This window comes from Cibotium barometz, chromosome 31 (assembly GCF_041138505.1).
Source record: "Cibotium barometz isolate CiBa-2024 chromosome 31, ASM4113850v1, whole genome shotgun sequence".
NCBI classification, from domain to species: domain Eukaryota; kingdom Viridiplantae; phylum Streptophyta; class Polypodiopsida; order Cyatheales; family Cibotiaceae; genus Cibotium; species Cibotium barometz.
The window spans coordinates 22,002,826-22,026,110 of record NC_141076.1 but is presented as its reverse complement, the minus strand read 5'-3'; the positions used below and the strand labels follow the sequence as shown (position 1 = coordinate 22,026,110).

Genomic DNA, 23,285 nt, shown 5'->3' with positions numbered 1-23,285 from the left:
CTATTTACCTCTCATTCTCATCACTTCTATTCTCATCACATCCATCCATCCATTCTTTCCCATCTATCTAATTCGCATCCCATCTCATCACATCTATTTACCTCTCATTCTCGTCACTTCTATTCTCATCACATCCATCCATCCATTCATTCCCATCTATTCGATTCATATCACATCTTAACATATATAATGTAAGAGAATTTTTATTATTGATATAAAGATTCTTTACGCATCAATTTATGCATAAGAACAACTTCACTAGGAAATAACACTTTTATAAAAATTTGTTTATGCATCTTTTTATGCATAAATTCAATTTTAAGGAGAATGAGAATAACTCTTTTGAAATAAGAATAAATTTCTTTATGCATCTTTCTATGCATAAAATCAAAATTAATGAGAATAATTCTTTTAAAATAAAAATAAATTTTTTTATGCATCTTTCTATATGCATAAAATCAAAATTAATGAGAATAACTCTTTTGAAATAAAAATAAATTTCTTTATGTATCTTTCTATGCATAAAATCAAAATTAATGAGAATAACTCTTTTGAAATAAAAAATAAAAAAATTATATGCATCTTTCTATGCATAAAATCAAAATTTGATGAAAGTAACGCTTTTAATTAAAAAAATCTTTTATGCATATATTTATGCATAAGTTCAATTTTAAGGAGAATAACACTTTCAAAATAAAAATAAATCTTTTATGCATCTTTCTCAATTTTAATGAGAATAGCTCTTTTGAAATTAAAAAAAAATTCTTTATGCATCTTTCTATGCATAAAATCAAAATTGATGAGAATAACTCTTTTGAAATAAAAATAAATTTCTTTATGCATATTTCTATGCATAAAATCAAAATTTAATGAAAGTAACGCTTTTATAATTAAAAAATTCTTTTATGCATAAATTTAATTTTAATAAAAGTTACACTTTTATAATAATAAAAAAATCTTTTATGCATCTATTTATGCATAAAAATCAATTTTGATGAAAGTAACACTTTTATAATCAAAATATTCCCAATATGCATCCTTCTATGCATAGAACTGAATTCTAATGAAAATAACACTTTTATTATAAAAATATTTCTAATATGCATTTTTCTATGCATAGAATAAAAATAACACTTTTAGAATACACAAGCGGTGGGGATTACTCTTTTGAATAATAAAAGATAAAACTTATTTCACAAAATTTAAGAAAATTTTGCCATAACCTCCTTTGTATGGCTGACCATTTTTCAATTATTTTCATTCTCAAGTTACTTAGAAATTATCCCAAATGGTTTAAAGCATTCTAAACTAATCAAATTCCACTTTTTAAAGAAAAACAATATGAAAAGTTTAATTCTAATAACAATTTGATTACACATCTAGGATAAAGAAAGGCTGAATTCAAGAATGAAGAGAGGGGGAAAGCCTTACCAACAAGGCATAGCACAATTTTTCATTTTAAAGAAAAAAAATAGATAACCATTAAATGGAATAAAGAAAAAGTAGGATTTCTAGCTTACATGAATTTTTGTGAGCTTTCCTTTGGCTTGATGGTTTGAGGAATCTACTCTTGTTTGCAACAAGAGTGGCCACCAATTCTTTTGAAGAGGAAATGGTCAAAAACTAATGAATTATCAATAAATTCACTATTTTTGGCTCTGGGGAGGAGTAGAGTAACATTGCATAGAACACTATTAACCATTTACAAAGGGGGAGGCTTCATTTATAGGAAAAAGTGAGCCTCTAACCAAGCAAACTAATTCTGGAATTTTCCATATCAGTTTGGTCAAATTTTGACCATTTTTAGGTCAGTTTAGCTTACTTTTTGGATCTAGTTGAAGCAAGAGAGAGGAGAGATAAAAATATCTCATTATTTGTGAGTTTAAAACTCAACCACACATGTGAAACAGGCGCCTCCTTCATGAGGGGAATTCCCCCACACTGAGGTGTCAAAATGCATCATTTCTTTTAAATATCTCTTCTTTTTTAACTAATAACCTTGTCCTCCTTAGTCAACTCTTCATCTTATGTGAGTATTTACTCATTTTTGGGGGGATTTCCTTTTATTCTTTAATTTATCTCCTCCCTACATTTGGATTAATCTAATTGGTCCATAGGAATCTTAATTCAAAAATTTTAGAAAATCTGGACCCTTAGGCTAAGATCCTTTTTACCTGATTTGAGTTTATTCCAATTGCACATTGGAAATTTCTTTTTGAATATCTGTTTTTGGGGAAACCATTTTAGACACTAGGAGGATTTTTATATCCAAAAATATCTCAATTTTGAATTACCTCCCTCTAGGCATTTTCTCTCTCTAGGCCAAAACAGGGGAGAACAAGATCTTTCTTTAATTTCAAAGAGGGGAATAATTATAAGATCAGAAGGGAAGGTTTTTACACTTGCACGCCTCAAAAGCCGAAGGGAGGAATCTTACAAGCACTACAGTGCACTGCACAAAATATGCTTTTAGACCACTGCTAACCGCATGTATGGCCACAGCTCAACTGATGCTAACATGATTTGTTTGCTGCCATCACCATCTGGCTAACTGCTGCACATTAAAGAAAAGTGTCGTCACACCATGGGTTGGCACTTCTCCATTTAAAAACATGAATAGGCCCATCCTTGGCTCTAGACAGGGCAATGCACACAAGAAAGATTACCACTACACTCCTGCCCTGGTAATTTTCAGAAACACTTGCTGATATGCTTTTATTTCCTCTTCTAAGAAGCTCCTTCTTTGCCCTTATAGATTTTTTTCGAGCAACAACAGTCTGCTTCTTGGCTGTCCACGGTGTCGCTCTTGAAGCCCAGGCACTTAATGATGTTAGGACAGCTACTTGCATGATCCTGCAATCTGTATAGGATGGCCACCTCATTCTCCACGTCATCCTTCCACGCCAAGGTAACGCAAAAGCACAGTCTTCAGTCGATTGGCGTTCTAAGGTGGGATCCATGGCAAGGTGCACCGTGCCGCATCCATCGGGTACATTTTACAAGCTTGTATATTCTTAAGAATCCCCAACTACCTCATGCACAAGATGTCTTGGTGCATAAACTCAAGCATGTACTCTCTCTCTCTCTCTCTCTCTCTCTCTCTCTCTCTCTCTCTCTCTCTCTCTCTCTCTCTCTCTCTCTCTCTCTCTCACACACATCATCATCATCATCATCAAAACCAGGTGCAATCCATGCTCTGAAGCTTGCAAAATATGATTGTTTTTTTAATTCTTTCACGTGAACATGAATTTGAAAGCATACTTGGAAGCAATGCTAGACTGACATCCGCAACAATCGATGAGCTTGAAGCTTGTTCTTATGTTCCATGGGGATTCAAAAGTACCTCACAAATTAGAAAATTACAAATTCATTACCACATTTGAAAATGAGTTTTGTATCATGAATCAATACGTAGGACTAATGGCCTCCTTCAACACTGAAGGTGTTTTGGTCCACTTTCAATATCGGAAGTGCTATTTGGGAAATAAGGAAAGGGCACATTCTCCTATGTTTATAAAGTTTTACGGAGGACTGTGCCAACTCCCCACCATACTTTATGTATGGTTTTTTTTAACTTCACTCACACAAACGAGCATGAAAATCCTATAACTTGATGAATGACGTGTAACTCAAATTCGAATATGGTAATAAATTTGGAATTATCAACTTTTCGATGTACCCTGAGATCTCTGTGAATGGACGTCCATCAATTCCTCAAGTCAAATATAATCATAGCCTTGATGCTCATGCTCATTCGAGCTCTATAAGCCATTCGTATAAACTTGTGTAGCTTTCTTCTTTCACACACTTCATTCATGTGTTAACCCATTGAGTGATTTCTAGGGGCAATGGGTTGCAATAAGCCCTTGAGGTGTTCTCCCCATTAGTGGATGCTTTCTTTGTGTAATTTTCTTCTTTCACACACTTCATTACATGTATTAACCCATTAAGTGCTTTCTTTATATTGTATTTATTTTCTTCAACACAAATGTTGTACAAAGCTATGTAAATAAATGTCAACCCTTTTTTAGCAATTGACATGTTCTTTGAAGAATACTTTGATATCAAGTACAAAGATATTGATTGTTTACCCATAAATATCAACCATCTATTGTCGTGAAATGTTGCACATATTGTATCTCATCTCATCTTTTTGAGAAATGTAATGTTTTCTTGAAAGCTTTAGAGAGATTTGTCATGCATCTCAAGAGATCACATTGTTTTGTAAGGAGAATATTATAATTTTCTCTTTAATATTTACTGATATATAAAGGAAATTAATTAATTGTGTGTGCAATTGTTAACGCCTCAAAATGGCACCTCAAAGTGGACTAAAAAGTACAAGAGGTTCAAGAAAATGAGTTAAAGAGATTTAAATGAAAATTATAATAGCTTTAATTTAAAATAAGAGATAATCTAATAATAATGCAAATAAAATCTATAAATAGAAAATTGTGGTTTTGGGATGATGAGACTCACTTTTAAGGAAGATCGTGAGTGTTAATGTAGAGCACAACTTAGGGGAAAACTAATAACCTACACTTATTCACCAACAAGAATGAAACAAAGCTACATCTAGATTGGCCTATCTTAGCTTGGATTAGCCTAGCTTAGAAATATTAGTCTAGATTTAGAGAGAGAAAATGTAATTTTCTATTACTAAAGTGATTAGTGCCCAAATTAGGCTTATGTTAACTTATGTACAAGACCACCCTTTCACATTTACACTTTAATGTGTCTATGATCATGGTCCTTTTCCCATTCTCCAATGTCTCCTTCAAAACATTCCAATCTAGAGGTAGGCTGCCAAGAAGCTTCTTCCTTAGGTAATCATCACCATTTTACCAAGTATTCCACCAAATTTTGGTTGCGAAGGATCCTTTCTCTTCTACCCAAAATCAATTTCGTAACATACTTAATCAAGCCCTCTTCATTCATTAGAGGTAGCTCGTCCTGTAAAAGAGCTTTTGGCCCAAGGTAAGCTTTAAGATGAGGTACATGAAACACATCATGAATTCTTGTGGTATATGGAAGCACCAATTTGTAAGTAGCTTCACCAACTCATCTCAAAACCTTGTAAGGCCCATAGTATTAATGAGCTAACTTGATGTTTATGCTACCCTTAAGAGCTCCATATCTAGTCTTGCATATTCTCAAGAAAACCCAATCTCCCTCCTTGAACTCCAATGGTCTCCTATGAGAATTTGCATAGTGTCTCATCCTTTCTTGAGCCTGCTTCATATTAGTTCTGCATTGTTGTAATACTGCATCTAACTTTTCCATCTCCTCTTTTACATTACAATTCACCCTCTCTTGTTTTTGAGCCATCATTGGCATGTTCACTTTGTACCCATAGAGTGCCTTAAAAGGTGACATGCTGATACTTTGGTGATGCATACTATTATGAGAAAACTCGGCAAGCGGCAACCACTCATCCCAAACACCTTGCGTATCGTGGCAATAATGCCTCAAGTAAGTCTCCACCCACTTGTTCACCCTCTCGGTTTTTCCATCCATTTCGGGGTGATAAGCAGTGCTAGGTGTCAAAACAGTCTCCATGATCTCAAACAATGTTCTCCATAATGTACTTAAAAACTTCACATTTCAGTCACTAACAATTTGTTGTGGCACTATAACTTGAATAGATGATCCATAAATTTGACCTTGGAAGGAATGAAATGAGCTACTTTTGTTAAGCGGTCCACAACCACACATATGCTATCCCATCCTCTCCTTGTGTGAGGTAGCCCCGTGATGAAATCCATAGAAATATGCATCCATTTGCCATCGAGAATAGTCAAAGGCTGAAGCAAACCACCGGGCTTATGTGTGGGATCCTTTTTTTGTTGGAAAGGTGAGCAACTTGTCATAAAAGCATACAAATCTTTCCACATACCCTTCCAATAAAAACTCTTTTGCACCTCAAAGGTCTTGAGAAGCCCCATGTGCCCTGATAAGAGAGAAGAATGCATCTCTTCTGACACCCTCTTCTTGTGGCTCAATGTAGGCACAAGGTAAACTTTGCCTTTGTAATAAATGAATCCATTGTGAAGCTCAAAATGTAGTATATCTTCATGGAACCCTTGCTGTGATTTTTGCCCCATTGGTGCCATGTCCTCATCCAATAGGTACTCCTCTTGGATATCCAATATCCAATCTTTATGTACCTCGAAATTGCCATGCATGTGCATACCCACATACATGACAATGCATCTGCCACAATGTTCTCTTTCCCTTTCATGTAAAAGATTTCAAAATCATAGTTTTGTAACGTAGCCACCCATCTTCTTTGCTTGGAAGATAGTGTAGGTTGAGACAAAAAATATTGGAGTACTCTATCACTCTTCAATAAAGAAGTGACTCCCATACAAGTAGTGATGCCACTTGTTTATTGCATGACGTATTGCTACCGCCTCTTGATCATAGACATGCATAACCATCTCTTTCTCATCAAGCTTTCAAATCTCAAATGCAGTTACTCCATGATCTTGAAATAAAACAGCCCAATATCTCTTCCACAGGCATCGACTTGAACCGTAAATGGCTTCATGAAGTCTGGGCATATAAGTATGGGGACTGATGTGAGCATTCCCTTGAGCTCTTGAAAGCTCTTCTATCGGCTATGGCATCCCAAAATAAAGCCTCCTTCTTAAGCTTGTCGATAAGAGGAGCAGTAATATGAGCGTATCGCTTAATGAACCTCCTATAGAATGATAATAAGCCCAAGAATCCCCTCAATTGAGTGATATTTGTAGTCTTGGGCCAATTCTAAACACATTCCACCTTCTTTGGATCCACCATAATGCCTTCCTTGCTCACTATATGCCCAAGATACTCAACCTTTTGTTTGCATAATTGTACACTTGCTCTCCTTTGCATGCAAGTTGTTGGAACTTAAGGCATCCAAAACAACTCTTACATGCATTAAGTGCTCTTTCTCACCCTTACTATATATCAAGATATCATCAAAGAACACAAGCACCCATTTGTAGACAAAGGTCAAAGCACTTTGTTCATTAAGTCTTGAAACATTATTGGTGCATTCCACAAATCAAATGGCATAACCAAATAGTGGTAGAGACCCCTCTCAATTTGGAATGCCATCTTGTACTCATCACCTTCTTTGATTTTTAATTGGTGATACCTCGATCTCAAATCAATCTTAGAGAAGAAACATGCACCCTTCAACTCATCAAGAAAGTCATCAATCCTTAGAATAGGGAATCTATTCTTGATTGTAGACATATTCAAATCCCTATAGTTCACACACATGCAAAAAGTATCGTTCTTCTTGACTAACATTATGGGTGATAAAAAAGGTGAGTGGCTAGGAATGACCCATCCCATGTCCATATGCTCTTGCACTTGCTTTGCCACTTCATCCTTCTCTACTTTTGACAATCTTTAAGGTGGTTTGTTGACTATCCCATTTTCTTAAGCTCCCTCTTGAGTTGTGTTGCATTGATCATCTTAATACTCGGCTGCACATAAGTTCCAATCAAAGTAACCTCATCATTTCCATACCTGAAACTCATATACTCTTGCTATAAATTCATGTGAAATAACCCAAGAGTTTCCAACTAATCACATCCCAATAATAGGATGTCAATGGGACCATATCCAAGACAATTAAACCAACCTTACAAGTATAATCACTCGTGAGTATCAAACTCACATCTTTACATACCAATGTACAATCCATCTTTGCCCCATTAGCCACTTGAACTTCATGCTATGAGGGTAAAGCTATGGGTTGTAATTTGAGATATTTCACATGGATTTTATGTTGATAAATCTATGTGTGCTCCCACTATCAACCCAAACATGCACCACCCTCCCCTATACGCATGCCTTCAACCTTAATGTACTTACACCCTTACAACTAGCATAGGCATCACTTGAGATATTACAGAAGGTAGACATATTATCCTTGTCATCATGAACACACATAGGCAACCCATCATCATAGTCAATGTCACTCTTCTTCGATCCACCCGGCTCAAAAGAAAATTCACAATCATTCTCTAGATCTTTAACTTCATTGTTGGCATCTTCAAAGAAATCCTCATAATCATCCACATCCTCCTTTGTGTCTTCATGGAAAGGTTTGGTGAGAATCATGCTTAGGACCATCTTCTTGGCTTTGCAACCCTTCCAATGATCCTTGTTCCATATGTCACCACACTTGAAGAACAAGCCTTTGTTCTTCAAGTCATTAATGTGGTCTTAACCAATAACCTTACTCTTGTTAGATTCTTTCGCATCAACTTGCTTCCCATCAACATTTGAAGGCCTAGGAAGAGAGTTGCCAAATCTGAAATTTTCTCTCCCACCTCTTCCATAAACACTTGGTAATCTAGGAGGACCCGTATGAGATGCCACACCACTTGAAGTCTTGCCCATAATTGAAGTGTCAAAATCAGCCCTAAACCCAAGCCTTGCTTCGCTTCCATGTCGGTGTGAAGGCATGGCCTCAATCCTTGCCATCGGATTCTAAACTTTGGTAAGGGAGTGGGAAGACTTGGCCAGGAGATCGGCCAGTAGTGCTTCATCGACACACGTTGATTGGTATTAGAATTGATATCAACTTCGCAATGATTATCAAGGCAATGCAATGGATATGTTTATGGTTTTACATTGAGATTTTGCAATTGATGCTTAAAGGTCATGCCAAATTTTTTCAATTGTTTGGTAACACTTGATGGACATTGATTAATGCATTGTTAAGCAATGGATTGTTTCCATGGACAAAGGGATGCTTCAGATGCATGATTTTAGGAATTTTAGCAATCTTGACTGTTTTACAGTAGACAAAAAAATCCTAATTCAGTAGAAGAGGTTTTGGAGTGGATATAGAGTTGGATTCCCCATCCCTTAAGCTCTCATTCTAGCCCTTAACCTCTCCATTTAGACACCCGGGTAATCGGCGAGGTCACATTATATAACAGCTACCCTTTTTTCATAGTTTTAACCCACTTAGATTGAACCAAAACTGACTTCATAGTTGGATAGTACACTCTTAGAACTTGACCGTTTTACAGTAGACAAAAAACCCCTAATTTAGTAGAAGAGGTTTTGGAGTGGATATAGAGTTGGATTCCCCATCCCTTAAGCTCTCATTCTACCCTTAACCTCTCCATTTAGACACCCGGGTAATCGGCGAGGTCACATTATATAACAGCTACCCTTTTTTCATAGTTTTAACCCACACTTAGATTGAATCAAAACTGACTTCATAGTTGGATAGTACACTCTTAGAACATCATATAGAGCCGAAGAACTCCTAAATCGGAGGTTAAAAGGCCAATCTACTACTACAACTTTGAGTCAAAGGTGATCACATACCTGGATTGCACACTCCCTTACCTCTCCATAGAGCTAAAGATAACTCAAATCGGAGTTTGGGAGCTTATCCAAAGGTCAATTGACATTTTTAAGATGAAAGCCCAAACCCAAAGGAAACTACAAGGAAGCCCTTGAGTATGAAACGGGCACGTTGGATATGCAAGATAAGATGTTACGCAAAATGCCCAAGGAGCTATGCAAGAAGAGATTAACTTCAATGTCAATGAGGGAATGCATCAAGAGGCTAATGTACCACATATGCCTAATGTTCCGTAAATGCCTAAGGATGACAGGGATATGAACATGAACACCATGATGTACTTCATGCAGAACATGCTTGATAGAATGGACCAAAGATTTCAATATAGTGGATAAGTTTGATTCTATTAGTAAGGAGTTGCGTGATGGACTCATCGGTTTGAGGCAAGAAGCTTATGGTGGACCCATGATATATCCATATGCACCAAACGCAATTCAACCATTGGGACCACAAGCTTATGGGCCTTTTGTAGGAGCTTCACATGCAAAGGCATTGCATACTCCTCAAGCTAGTATACACCATGGTGTAAGCGAAGGTATTAGAAGACTCTCTATGAGAATAGAGAGTCTTCTAGAGATTCAGAACTTGATATATGAGAATAGAGAGTCTTCTAATACCTTCGCTTCACATGCAAAGGCATTGCATACTCCTCAAGCTAGTATACACCATGGTGATAGAAGTCATGGATCTATTCTTGGAAAGGAGAACTCGTTGAAAAGATGCAAGGGAGAAGAGAGCTTGAGCTTGTAAGGTTCCTCCCTTCTAAAATGGGAGAAACACTTAAGATAGTCCGCTAAGTCTTATCTTGGGAAAAATTTCCTATTCATCGACACCTTGACCCTGTAGAGATTCAAGGATACGATTTATAGGTATGACCTAGCTCTATCCCGCAGGGGGAGCGTGATTTTCTAAACATCAAATCACCCATAGGGCAATTGATCATAAATTGGCAACTGCTAGACTTGATTTCTAGGGACAACGCTTTTTTCCTCATCTTATGCAAGGCACAGCCGCTGGCCTAGTCTTCTAGAATAGAGTTGCCCAAGAACCTAACTATCTAACGTAGGGCTTTCACTTAATCTGTTGGAAAGCTACCCGACTAATCGGGTCCACCCGTCCGTAGGATGGTGCCGTCAGGGCATTCCATCCTCCCACTTTCCACCCTACTCACGCTTCAATTTGTTTTCTAATTAATCCTACCACACTGTTTGACATAAATAAACATATTCCTTAATTAAGGCCCTTTTTCACAAGGTTCGTTAAGACAGCCTTCTTACACAATACAATCATACCAAAGACAAGATGTAATTATATAAAAAGTTTATACATGAACCAATTCCATACAAGCCAAACTGGCTCTCTTATTCTTATTCTGCCGATGATCTAGAATTCGGCCTTCCAGCCTCTACATGCTGGGCAAAACCCTACGGGACCATACACCTCATCGTCGACCGCTGGCGGGGACTCAAGCCAGCCTGTCGCCCTCTCAAGCTCCATCGCTCGATCCTCCCACCCCTCAGAGGGATGTCTGCACACTAGGGTGGGCTTATTTACCGCACTAGCCTGGGCCCTCAGAACTAGGCAGCCTCATAATCTCTCGCCTCAATCGGCGATCCTTATTCTCCCAAAGGTATGAGGGATACCTTGGGCCATTCCCGGGCTTTGCTAACGACGCCGCCCGGCTACACAAGCACGGAACGGAGTTAGCGTTGAAGCCAAAAAAAATCTTGAATTCTAAAGATAACATCTTCAATGCAATTTACTAAATATTCATAATTCATGAAGATAACAATTTCAACACAATTTATCGAATACAACATCACATAATTCATAACTTCATATAATTTTTATGTCGTCATTTTAAGAGGAAAAAACACCATTCATTAACACTAATTTAAGGAAAATCTCTTCTTTTTAAAAATTAACCAAGCTAACCTGGCCACAGTTTCCTTGAGGGGCTTGAAAAGGGAGGACTGGAGCCGCGTTGGGCGCATCTTCCCCCATCTCATTGTTATGTGCTCCTCTTGAGGCAATATTTTGTCGTCTCCGAGATGAGGCCATCTTAGGCGTCGCCTTGTAGAGCTCGCTGCTGCGATCGAAACGCTTCAGTCGGATCTGAATTCCGAGCTCGTTTGCTCACCGCATGAGCAAAAGAATATGGCGCACGAACCCTCGCTTGAGTCAAAAAACCCTTACTAAAGTCTACGCAAAAATTAGGGGGGGGGGGGGGGGGGATTGTGAGATGTCCTTAAGGGCAAAGGCAAAAACGTGGAGAGGGCTGGGAGGGGTTGCTGCAAGCCTCTCTGTAAGTCTATTCACACGGGGGGGGGAGAAGAGTTAAGGACACTGGCCCTTAGCAAGAGGAGGATGGAGGAAAATTGGCTTATCTAAAAAGAGCCAAATGAGGGGGTGTGAGAGGGGTGGCTGCAAGGGCGGCTGTACTTGCAGCAAGTACGCTACGGAGGGACAGACGGCGGCACAACAGGGCATACGCTACACAGAAATGCGTGCCTTTTGTGGAGCACCCAGGGGTTTATATAGCTGAGGGGTGAGGGTACGGGCGCTCCGCAAAGCAAGGACGAAAGGACAGTGTACCTTCAAAGGCTATGGATCAGTGGCTTGCATGGGTCTAGGGGAAAGGTACGGTGTCGGTTGTCCGGGAAAGGAATGGTACGCATGTACCTTATCTGGTCTGAGGCAGCATGGGTGTCCACGTAAGGGTACGCGTGGACCATACAGTGGACGGCCGTCCTTTGGTTCTTGGGCGGTCATTGTATGGGCACCCTAGTAAGTGTGTACGGACCAAATTTTGAGACGGGATACCCAAATTTAGGGCACCCGCCTCGATTTGCGTGTCGGACCGCCTCGGGGGACGAAAAATGTTTTTGTCCGGGAGGTTCTCCTGGTCGCAAGGGTTCAGACCGTTCGTCAATTGGACGTGCGGTCGTGCATTTATTAAGGTTTAAAGGTCGTCGATTTTTAACTAAAATGATTGGCTTGATCCGGTGTCCGTTTTGGATGCTGTAAAATCCTATATTAGGGTAAAATCGCGCGCAGATTCCAAATTTGGGCTCATAATTTGAAGATTCTAAGTAGAAATGACTCAAATTAAAATCATTAATAAAAACTCATAATTACATGGACATTTCTTTATTAGTGAAGATGGGTACGTTACAGAGCTCTTGCAAAGCACACACACACACACACAACCCTAAAAGAGAACACACAAGGTGAGAGGCTGAAAATATTCTTCTTCTTCACACAACACTCAACACACCATATACAAAGATAAGAGTACACACATATAAAAAAGTACTCAACCAAATACATACTAGGGTTCTCTATAGTGTGAACCCAACTAAATGAGCTGGCGCTATAACTATGCCAGTCTCTAGAATGGCTGTCACACAGCCTGTCATCCCAGTGGCCGCATATCACCCATGATCTCACCAACCATGCCAGTGGTGTAAGTGTGGGTCATCAGTGTCCACCGCTTCACTAGATGAGTTCGATATCTCAACACTCCCCCTCGAGCTCAACTCCATCTCATGTACACCAAGCGAAGCCCTGAATCTGCAAAGCTTCTCTGTACCCAACGCTTTGGTGAAGACGTCAGCGACCTGATCATGTGTGCTGACATAAACAAGGTCAATGTCTCCTGCCAAAACCTTCTCTCTGACAAAATGGTAGTGGACCTCTATATGCTTTGTGCGAGCATGAAAAACTGGGTTCCTGGCCAAGTGTATACTACTAATGTTGTCACAGAAAATGACAACTTGTCTATCCACTGATAGACCCAAATCTGCAAGTAGCTTTCTCAACCAAGCTACCTCACATGCTGCCATAGCAGCACCTCTGTACTCGGCCTCTGTAGTACTGGATAGAGCAACCGTAGGCTGCTTCTTGCTGCTCCAAGTCACAGTAGCACTCCCCAAAGAAAACATGAAGCCACTAGTAGATCTTCTATCTGAGATACTACCAGCCCAATCAGCATCTGTGTACCCATGTACACATATCTCTGTCCCAGTTTTATAAAATAGTCCACAATGCAAAGTAGACCTCACATACCTCAGTATGCGTCTCAATGCATCCAAATGCGGCTTCCGTGGAGACTCACCAACCCAACAGCATAGCTCAAATCCGGCCTGGTGATCGTCATGTAGATCAAGCTTCCTACTATGCGCCTATACATAGTAGGAAATCTCTCCTGAATCTGCACTCAACTTGCCATTTTGATCCAATGGCACTGAGATAGGCTTACAGCCTGTGATACCAAACTTGACAACATGTCCAAGCCATACTGTCTTTGCAATAATCCAATACCATGTGGTGACCTAATCACCTCAATGCCCAAGAAATATCTGAGCTCCCCGAGATCCTTCATCTCAAACTTCTGTCTAAGCAAGATCTTACATCAAAGATCTCTACATCATGGTCCCCCGTGTAATGATCAGGTCATCTACATAGATGACAACAAGCACAACCCCTCTATCACTGTGTCTCACATACAGCAAGAAATCTGCATTGGCTACATGAAAGCCAATAGTGACAAGATATTCAGAAATCTTGTCACTATTGGCTACATGAAAGCCAATAGTGACAAGATATTCAGAAATCTTGTCAGACCATGCTCTTGGTGCCTGTTTTAAGCCATACAAGGCTTTCTTCAACCTGCAAATATGCTCGGGGTGACTCACATCCTCATAACCAGGTGGCTGCAACATATACACCTCTTCTTGTAAATCCCCATGCAAGAATGCATTCTTTATATCCATCTGCTGATGTAAAGACCATTGCTTTGATGCAACCACTGCTATCACAACTCTCACTGTTGCCATCTTGGCAACTGGGCTGAAAGTTTCCTCATAATCAATGCCATATGTCTGCGCATATCCTTTGGCTACCAATCTAGCCTTGTACTTGCTTATGCTTCCATCACTGTTATGTTTTACTTTGTACACCCACTTGCATCCGATGGCTTTCTTGCCTTCAGGCAATTGCACTAAATCCCAAGTCTCATTTCCATATAGTGCATCCATCTCCTCATCCATAGCTTTCTCCCAACACACATTTCCAACAGCCTCATTAATGCATGTGGGCTCTTTAAAGTCTTCAACATAACAACCATCAGGGTTGAACCGAACTTGCAAACCCTGCTCAATCATCTGGCCAACTGAAACCAGATTCTTTGTTATGTTCGGAACATGAAGTACATCTGCAAGGTACTTCACTTTGCCATCCTGCATAGATAATGGCACATCTCCAACGTTGGCAATTGGATGAGCAGTGTCATCCCCTGTTTCCACAAAACCTGGTCTTTCAAGGTTTTTCATCTCCTTGAACCACTCCCCATGACTTGTCATGTGGTTCAAAGCACCTGAATCAATGTACCATACATCATCTTTATGTACTACTTCAACATTTTCAGACATGGCATTAACGACATGTTGCATAACAAACAACCTTTCATTATCCTCATTGTTTCTGCTCGAAGATGCATAGTTGTTTTGTTGCAATTTTCCATTTTGCATGTCAGCCTGCTTCTTACACAACAATCTGCCTGCACATGTCCAGGCTTACCACAATAAAAGCATCCACGTGTATCATTATACTGTCTTTGCCAATTTCCACAACCTCTTTGACTCCCCCTGCCTGTGAATTGGCCTCTTCCACCTGGGTGTTGTTGTTGTTGTGAATTCTGGGATTGTTGTTGCTGCTGCTGGCCATAATTCTGATTACTTGTTCGGCCACCTCCTTGGCCGCGTCCACGGCCTCCTCTACCTCGTCCTCTTCCTGAACTTGTGTAGAAGGCCTGTTGCTCTGAATTGTTTTTATTTTGTGAAGGCTGTTGGTCTTCACCACCCAAGCTCTTCTCTTCTATAATCAACATAGACACCAAATCTATAAAATTGGGAATGTTTTCTCGAGTCTAAATAGACGTCTTGAATGCCTTGTATTGTGGTCCGAGACCACGTAGACAGACTTCCACCTTATCATCATCATCTACTGAAACACCAATAGATGCAAGGAATTTCACAATATCCTTGATCTTCAATGCGCATAGTCATTCACAGACATACTCTTTTTCTGCACAGTATGAAGTTCATTCTTCAATTGTACCTTGATATTCGTTTCGTAGAGTTTTACCAAGGTGTCCCACGCCTCCTTGGGGGACTTGGTATCTTGTATGTGCCCAATCATGGTGTCCTGTATACTGATAGAGAGCCAATACATAACTTTTCTGGCTCCTTGGTTCCAATCCTTGAACTGCAGCAGTCGGATTGATCTCTGGTATCTCCGGTGCCTCTTCATGCTCACCTTCTATATAGTCCCAGTAATCCTTTCCCATCAAGAAATTGGTTGTTCTTATCAAGCTTCTCAACAACAATCTGGTTTATGCCATTCCCCAGTTGCTCTTGGCACACATGCGGCTATGGAGCTTCGGTGGCCTCTTCATCATCCTGGCCGCCGTTTTGACATCTTGCCAGACACACAAATTTACCAGAAACAGCACTCTGGTTTGTCCTGCACAAACTATAGTATTTTCTGCAGCAGTATTGTAGTACACTCAAATGTCACAATGTGCATACATACACCCAATGGCAACTGTTGACCTCCTTGTAGCACACACAGTGTCTGCACAACGAATATGTCTTCGTGCACATCTTAAAACAGAGTTCTGCAGAGAATTGATGACTTACCCACAGTGCTCGAAATCGCCTGCTTTCTGAAAAACGGAGGTCGTAACGCGCCTGAAACGCGTTTTTGGCCAAAAAAATTTAAGTTCGATAGGACAGTATAGTTGCCCTATAGCTATACTCCCACGAAGAAAGCTCCTCAATCAGAGATCGTTTGCCGGTGCCTCTCGTAGAGCTCCCCGACAAGGGTGTAGTCGTCAACACAAATAGAGAAGAGTAGTTGAAGCTCTTACCCTCGTACCGCTTCCTGTGCTTCTCTTGCTTGCACCTTAGCCCTTAGAATGAACCAAGCTCTGATACCATGAAAAGATGGGAGAAGAGAGCTTGAGCTCTTGCAAGCACACACACACACACACAACCCTAAAAGAGAACACACAAGGTGAGAGGCTGAAAATCTTCTTCTTCTTCACACAACACTCAACACACCATATACAAAGATAAGAGTACACACATATGAAAAGGTACTCAACCAAATACATACTAGGGTTCTCTATAGTGTGAACCCAACTAAATGAGCTGGCGCTATAACTATGCCAGTCTCTAGAATGGCTATCACACAGCCTGTCATCCCACTGGCCGCATATCACCCATGATCTCACCAACCATGCCAGTGTGGTGTAAGTGGGGCCCCCAGGCGGGCCATCAGTGTCCACCGCCTCACTAGATGAGCTCGATATCTCAACACTTGTCTCCATCATTGATTCATTGAGGTGGAACAAATGTGCCAGATATACCTATGGATGGTGTCTCTTCAATGTAAGAAAGAAGTTTGGACAAAGGCAAAGGTATAGTTTTGGAAGAACCAAGGGTGGATGGAACTTGGAATCCTCCACGCATGGGTGGTTCTCACTTCAATGAGATGGGAGGTCCTCACTTCAATGAGATGGGTCATTATTACAATGGATTGGAATCTAGTCATGGTAGGCCACATCATTTCATTGAGTCAGGGGCCAATCATGTTAGGTGGTGATGAAGATGAATTTAAGGGAGTGAAGGACAAGATAGCATTCACTAAGTTCAAAAGTGAAGGCTCAACCAATCAGGAGTTTGAATAATGGATTGATACGATGGAGCTTTACTTTGAGCTTAGCTCTCATAGTGACAGTGTCAAGGTGTTTGCTACTTTGCATTTAGAAGGCTATGCCCGTGCTTGGTGGTAGCACTTGAATGCTCATTGCTATTTGATTACTACTTGGGTGGACTTCAAGAATGATATTAGGAGAAATTTTTTTTCCAACCCTTAATAGATCAAGGATAGTGGAGAAATGGCATGATCTCCCTCAAACGGGTAATGTCAAAAATTATGTGCACAAGTTTGTGAAGTTTTCACTTCATGTGGAAGGCTTGAGTGAGGAGTACAAATTGAAGAAGTTCATCAAAGGGTTGCAAAACAATATTAAGGTTGATGTGGATGCTCAAAGATCCAAAACCATCGAGGAGGCCATGCTTCTTGCGGAGATCTCATACTACTTTACCAAGGCAATCACGGCACAAAAGGTTCAAGACGCACTCCCGTTTGGCCACTCTACCTAGTGCCAAGGATACCCTCTCACCATATTAGATTCTACAAGCATTTTGGAATTGAAATTAAATGTAATGAAAGCTTGCAATCCAAGTATGTGAGAGAGTTCACTTACAAAGATAACATGTATGCATGCTCATTTCATAATTCCCATCTCATAAGGCATAACACTTGCTTCCAAGCACCACTCAAAGCCTCTTACATATAGGCCAAAATGATAAGAAGCAAAACCATCCACATCATATGCAATCCCAAGTAATCATAGTTCATCCATTAAGCATCAATCTACCATTCTCCAAGTATATTGATTCAATGGCAATCACATATGTGAGCATATGGTTTCCATGGCAATGGCAAGCTTGCAAGAAACCCTCAAGAATCAAGAAATTGTGCATGAAGCTTCAATGGAGTTATTTCTTGATCGATATGGTTCATAAATGTGGCCAAGCTTGCCCTTATGATGAATCATCAAGCTTTTAGCCAAAGGCACTGCCATTTTCTTGGTTTCATGATGAAAATTAATGGAAATACATGTAATTTCAATCCATTGGCAACCTCACCAATGTGTCCCAAGATTTGGAAATGGAGAAGAGCACTTGATTAAAGCTTTTGGAGAGCCATTCCCACCATTGCTAAAAGCACCTTGTGCTTTCCATTTCCCATCATTGTGTGTAATCACCTTCAATGGTACTCTAGCCTCATGTAGAAATCGTCGCCATCTCCTTGTGAGATTGGAAGAGAAAATGGACACGAACGCACACTTGGAGAAGCTAGAAAGACTCACAAATCAGTAAACAAAAGGGTAGACGAGCTCATAGCTTTGCTCCTATGGAAGCTAGGGTTTGCAAGGAAAAGGCTCAAAATGAATGCATGAAAATTACATGTAATTTTGAAAATCAAGAAAGTGCCAAAGATAAGCCCAAACTTATTAAATATGGCCGTTTTTGCTTCCAAAATAATCAAGAAAATTAGCAAAATGCAAGTTCTCAAGATTTCTACCAAGATCAATGAAAAACTAGAGAATCAATTTTCAAATTTGAAAAAATCAAAAAATTTAAGTGCAATAGATCAAAGACGAGCTATGATACCACTGAAAGAAATCTACATCTACATTAACCTATCTTAGCTTTAATTAGCCTTGGATTAGCCTAGATTAGAAAGATTAGTCTATGTTTAGAAAGAGAGTAAATTTTTATTAGTAAAGTGATTAGTATCCAAATTAGGCTTATGTTGCCTTACATACAAGACCACCCTTTCACATTACACTTTAATGTATCCATGGACATGATCCTTTTCCCATTCTCAGATTAAAAATGTAGCTATTCCAATAGCAATGTTTAATATAAACCTATAAATATGGGTGTGGATTGTCAAAGAATAGATTAAGATCCATGTTTAAGTAGGTTGCCTTCTAAAGTATCACGTAGATACTATCATGGAAAACGAAAGGATTGAAGTAAGAACTCAAATGATTAAAACCATCGTGAATCAAGTATGCTTATGTCAATTCTTGAAGATAGTGGCATGGAAAAGATCAATGAATGTTACTTAGAGTAGATCAATCTTCTATATGTTTAATCAATAGAGCTAAAAGGAGGAGGTTAGACTCGTAAATTTTGAGAGTTAAGTGTATAAAGGAAATCATGTATTTCATGACATGACATAGGCAAATTTCATGAAAATAAGTGATAAAAATGGTAAAGGAACTTCATGGACAAATTGTGTTAGTCCTGATTGATGTTTGCCATCTAATAGTTTTTATGCTAGCTTATAGCTTAGCTATTTTACATACATTGTCTCCCAACAGCTCTATCAACATTTATCCTGGTAATTAATCAAGGGGCAAGGCCTAATTGATTAATCTGGGATATAAGACCCCCAGTAACTTTAGAGCACCTATTAAAAGTAAAACTCACTCAAGACCTTCATAATCATAATTGCAGGCACTTTACTACATCAACCCTTCAAGAATTTAGACCTCATCTCTAATGTAATAATGACATTCTCAAACCCATCCTGATGAGGAATTCTGCACTTACACCAAAGGAAAAACAATTCAACATTATACGGAACATATTATTGAGTTGAAATACTATTATGTCCTGCATGTTATGAAGGCAGGAGGTTGAATTGCTGCTATGCTACCCCCTTACTTAAGAAGCTTTAAACGAACAAATAAAATAACAATGTGACATGTAAGGACGTGCAAAACAAAAAAAAGAACATCAAACATTTATATAAAAAATTAAAGAACATCAAACATCAAATTAATCCAGTACAAACTCCTTGCATTGGAATAATATCAACCTGGGAAGCATCCAAAGCACAGCAAATTCAGTCCCCTTATTTTTCTCGACTTAACTTGATTGCCTTACGTAAATGATGGTCCATCTAATTCTTTCACCCAGCAATATCCTCTTTGGTCAAGAGCACTCGTAAGTTTCAACAATGTCGGCCCTCGTGATAGCATGATGATCCTTGTACGGCAAACAAGACCTTTAGCCACACTATGTACACAATAGAATACCTCTCCTTTAATGGACACAAAAGTTGACCAATAGAACCCCCCTAAAAACAAGCCTTCCCTTCCAATCAACCAGGAAGGACCATTGAGGTTTTTGCTGCGAGCCGAGTCAGTGTGTGTTTATGGTATAGGTATCGCTTCTTTCGATAGCTCTGCAAAAACTCGCTCACATTGATCTCTCCTGAAAGAAGCTGTTGATAGATAATCTCTGATTCATCATCTACCTTTGATGCAGCATCTAGAAAAGTTTATTAACGCGAGTTAAGGTATACATACAGCAAGAAGGAGCAAAAAACACTAAAAGAAGAGAAAATCAGTACAATTCAAAGCAAACAAACATGCATGTCCATCAAACACCTCGACTTGCTCAGGTAGCTATTCAAATGTTACCTTGAAGCCTCTCCAAGAGGACAGCAGGGGAATAGACTGCCTTGACATCTCTTTCCCGTTTATGAACCTCATTAAATCTCTCTTGAGCTGCTGCAAGCTCTGTAGTCCTAATAATAGTGCACTGAAAAAAAAATGGCAAGCCAGATTCCTTATCAATTTAACACACAACTGCATGCCCACACGTGCACAGTGGGAAGGAAGGGAAGGGAGGAGAAAGCCAAGGGAGGGATGTTCCTTCATGTTGGTGCATTTTGTCTGAATGCATGCATTAGTATGAAGTCATAAATCAGTCCTTAAATATGTTTAAAAGTAAGATGTTAGTACTGATTTTTTGTACAGATTTGCGGAACACGGGGCTGAGGCTCCCACAGCCTCCTGCCTAATGTGGCCCTTTGTCCTCTCCTGCATGCGTACTTTTACAAGCCTCCACCTTTCTCACCTTTGGGCATTCCCCCTAGCACCTGGTATTCCCACATCTGTGCCCTAGGACCGTCGTCCATACCAGACATTCAAGGTAAGAATAGGAGAAGGGCAACTTGAGGCTTTTCCATTGCTTCTGGATATTTAATCAGGTTACGAAAATCCTGGATAACTTCTTCCATTTTGGGAGGCCAAGGCAACAACAAAGGCTTCAGGATACTACTGGTGGATTTTAAGAAAGCCTATGACAAACTGGACTGGGCCTTGATGAAAGGCACATGTTGTGAACAGGTTTCTTGAAGTTTTGGATTCAGTACTTAGTACCACAAAGTTTAGGTACTCAATCAGGGTGTGAGTTCGCAAGGACTGCTTTCTTGCTCTATACCTCTTTTTGTTTGTGGTGGAGGCCATGAACAACATTCTGACAGCTCATAACACAGGGCTTCATTGATTGCACCCACTGCATCCAAGTGAGGTTTTTTGGGGCTCTGCATAAATTGGCTTACTAGCCCCACAACATAACTGAGATCTATCTCACCCATACGAAGGGTAGCTTGAAGCAATCTAGTCCTGTTAGAACAAGACTGCTCTTCCTGCAATAAGAGAGCCACCAACTCATCAAAGGTATACCAGTTTGGATTACCCTTGATAAGTAGACGAAGAGTAGTAGCAAAACCCTGATAGGATGTACTAGTCGCAAAGAATTTATGGGTCTATGTATTAGGGGCTGATGTCAGGCCTATTGCTCTTGCACGAGCACAAGTGCTTCAGGCACTATTGATGCAGGTGATGATGTATCTTTAGGTGGTGCTACATCTTCTGCACCTTTGCCACCCACTCTAGAATAACTAAGATGGGAATGCCAAGGATGCTCAGGCACATGCTTTGATTGCCCTTTCATGCAAAAGGCATGTCATACCGCACATTCGTTCATACACTTTTGCTAAGGGTGCATGGGATGTACTTGCTTCTTTGTATCAGGTTTGCAATGAGGATCGTGTTGCCTATCTTTGCAAGAAGATTGAGTCTGAGCATATGAATGAGGGTGATTCAATGGACAAGTTCCTTACCTGCATCAAGGTTTTGTGAGAGCAGCTTATCAACATTGATGAAATCATTCCAGATGGTTCACTTGTGTCTACAGTGCTTCAGGGTTTGTCAGATCATATATGCCCACATAGGATAGTTGGTGTCATCCAACTTATCCTCAATGGAGAGCATACCAAACAAATCACTAGTATTCCCAAACATGGCTGTCACAAATGCGTACAAACAGGTAGTGTAACTGAGTCAAGGCGTCAACTGCAATATGACCCAAGTATACCATTGTGTTTGCTCAATACATAGACATAAACCACATCAACTGGAGAGTAAAAAATCTGCAAAGCAACCCAATGCTGAGACCTTTGAAAAATTAGGGGAAATGCCCCAAATGTGTTTTTGTCACCCGTACCAATGTTGTAACACCCAAAAGTTCAGAGAAATGTCCCCCAAGTGAATGTGCCTGTAACACCCAAAATGCCTGCAAATGTCTATAATAGACTTGCAAAGTGTCAATTTCTGCGAAATCTCTAAATTTCTAGTGCAGTTACGCACCAAATCTGATGAAATCAATGCCAATGTTGCAATTTCAAGCTCGATGGTGAAAAGCCCCAAAATTAATGCAGTCGATTTGCTAATTTTTAGCAATTTTTGAGTTTTTGAAAAAATTGCAGAAATACCAAATCATGGGTAGCAGTCGGCACAATTTCCGAATGTTGGGTTGCAATCGGCACAATTTTAGAGCAGCTTTAGTCGACAGCTTCAACAAGTCGGGCACACATGAGTCGGGCAGAAGGTGTGGACAAGGTAGTGCATGACAAAGCGCTACCGTGGACAAGGTGGTGCAGGTTAGTGGCTGCGCACAGCAACAGCAATGGGAAGGTACAGTAGCGCACAGCAGGGTGCAGGTCGTTGGCTTGCTGGCTGGCTTCGAAGAAGCTTTGAGATAGCAGACGGCAAGCACTGGCTAGCTTTGAAGTCTAAAGGTGAAACTTCTCACGCAACTGCTGATTGTGTGTTCGAAGGGCTCTTGTGCGATAGGCCAAAGTTGTAGGAGTAGAAGGCAGCAAGGGGAAACCTAACCCTAACCAACAGGCTCTGATACCAATGGTGGGCTTGGGGACAAACCTGCACACGAACACAACAAGAAGCTCAAGCATGCAGTGCATAGTCACAGGGGACGGAGGGGACGGACCCTTGGAACGGGGGGGCGCCTAACTCACTCTCGCTCTCTCTCTCTCTCTCTCTCTCTCTCTCTCTCTCTCAAGCTATCAAGTGACAAGGAGGCATCCATCATCCATGGCA

At 40.1% G+C, this 23,285-nt stretch overlaps 1 protein-coding gene across 1 annotated transcript in view; it reads right to left on the bottom strand.

Moving 5' to 3' along the window:
* Positions 1–19,820: 19,820 nt before the first annotated feature.
* LOC147620619 (vacuolar protein-sorting-associated protein 37 homolog 1-like) overlaps positions 19,821–23,285 on the bottom strand; it is a 34,505-nt gene continuing 31,040 nt past the window's right edge. The window contains exons 6-7 of the mRNA XM_086824865.1: positions 20,520–20,640; positions 19,821–20,367 (exon numbers count right to left, since the gene is read on the bottom strand). Of these exons, the coding sequence (XP_086680991.1) occupies positions 20,198–20,367; positions 20,520–20,640 (291 nt within the window). The 3' untranslated portion in view covers positions 19,821–20,197. The remainder of the gene's footprint in view (positions 20,368–20,519; positions 20,641–23,285) is intronic.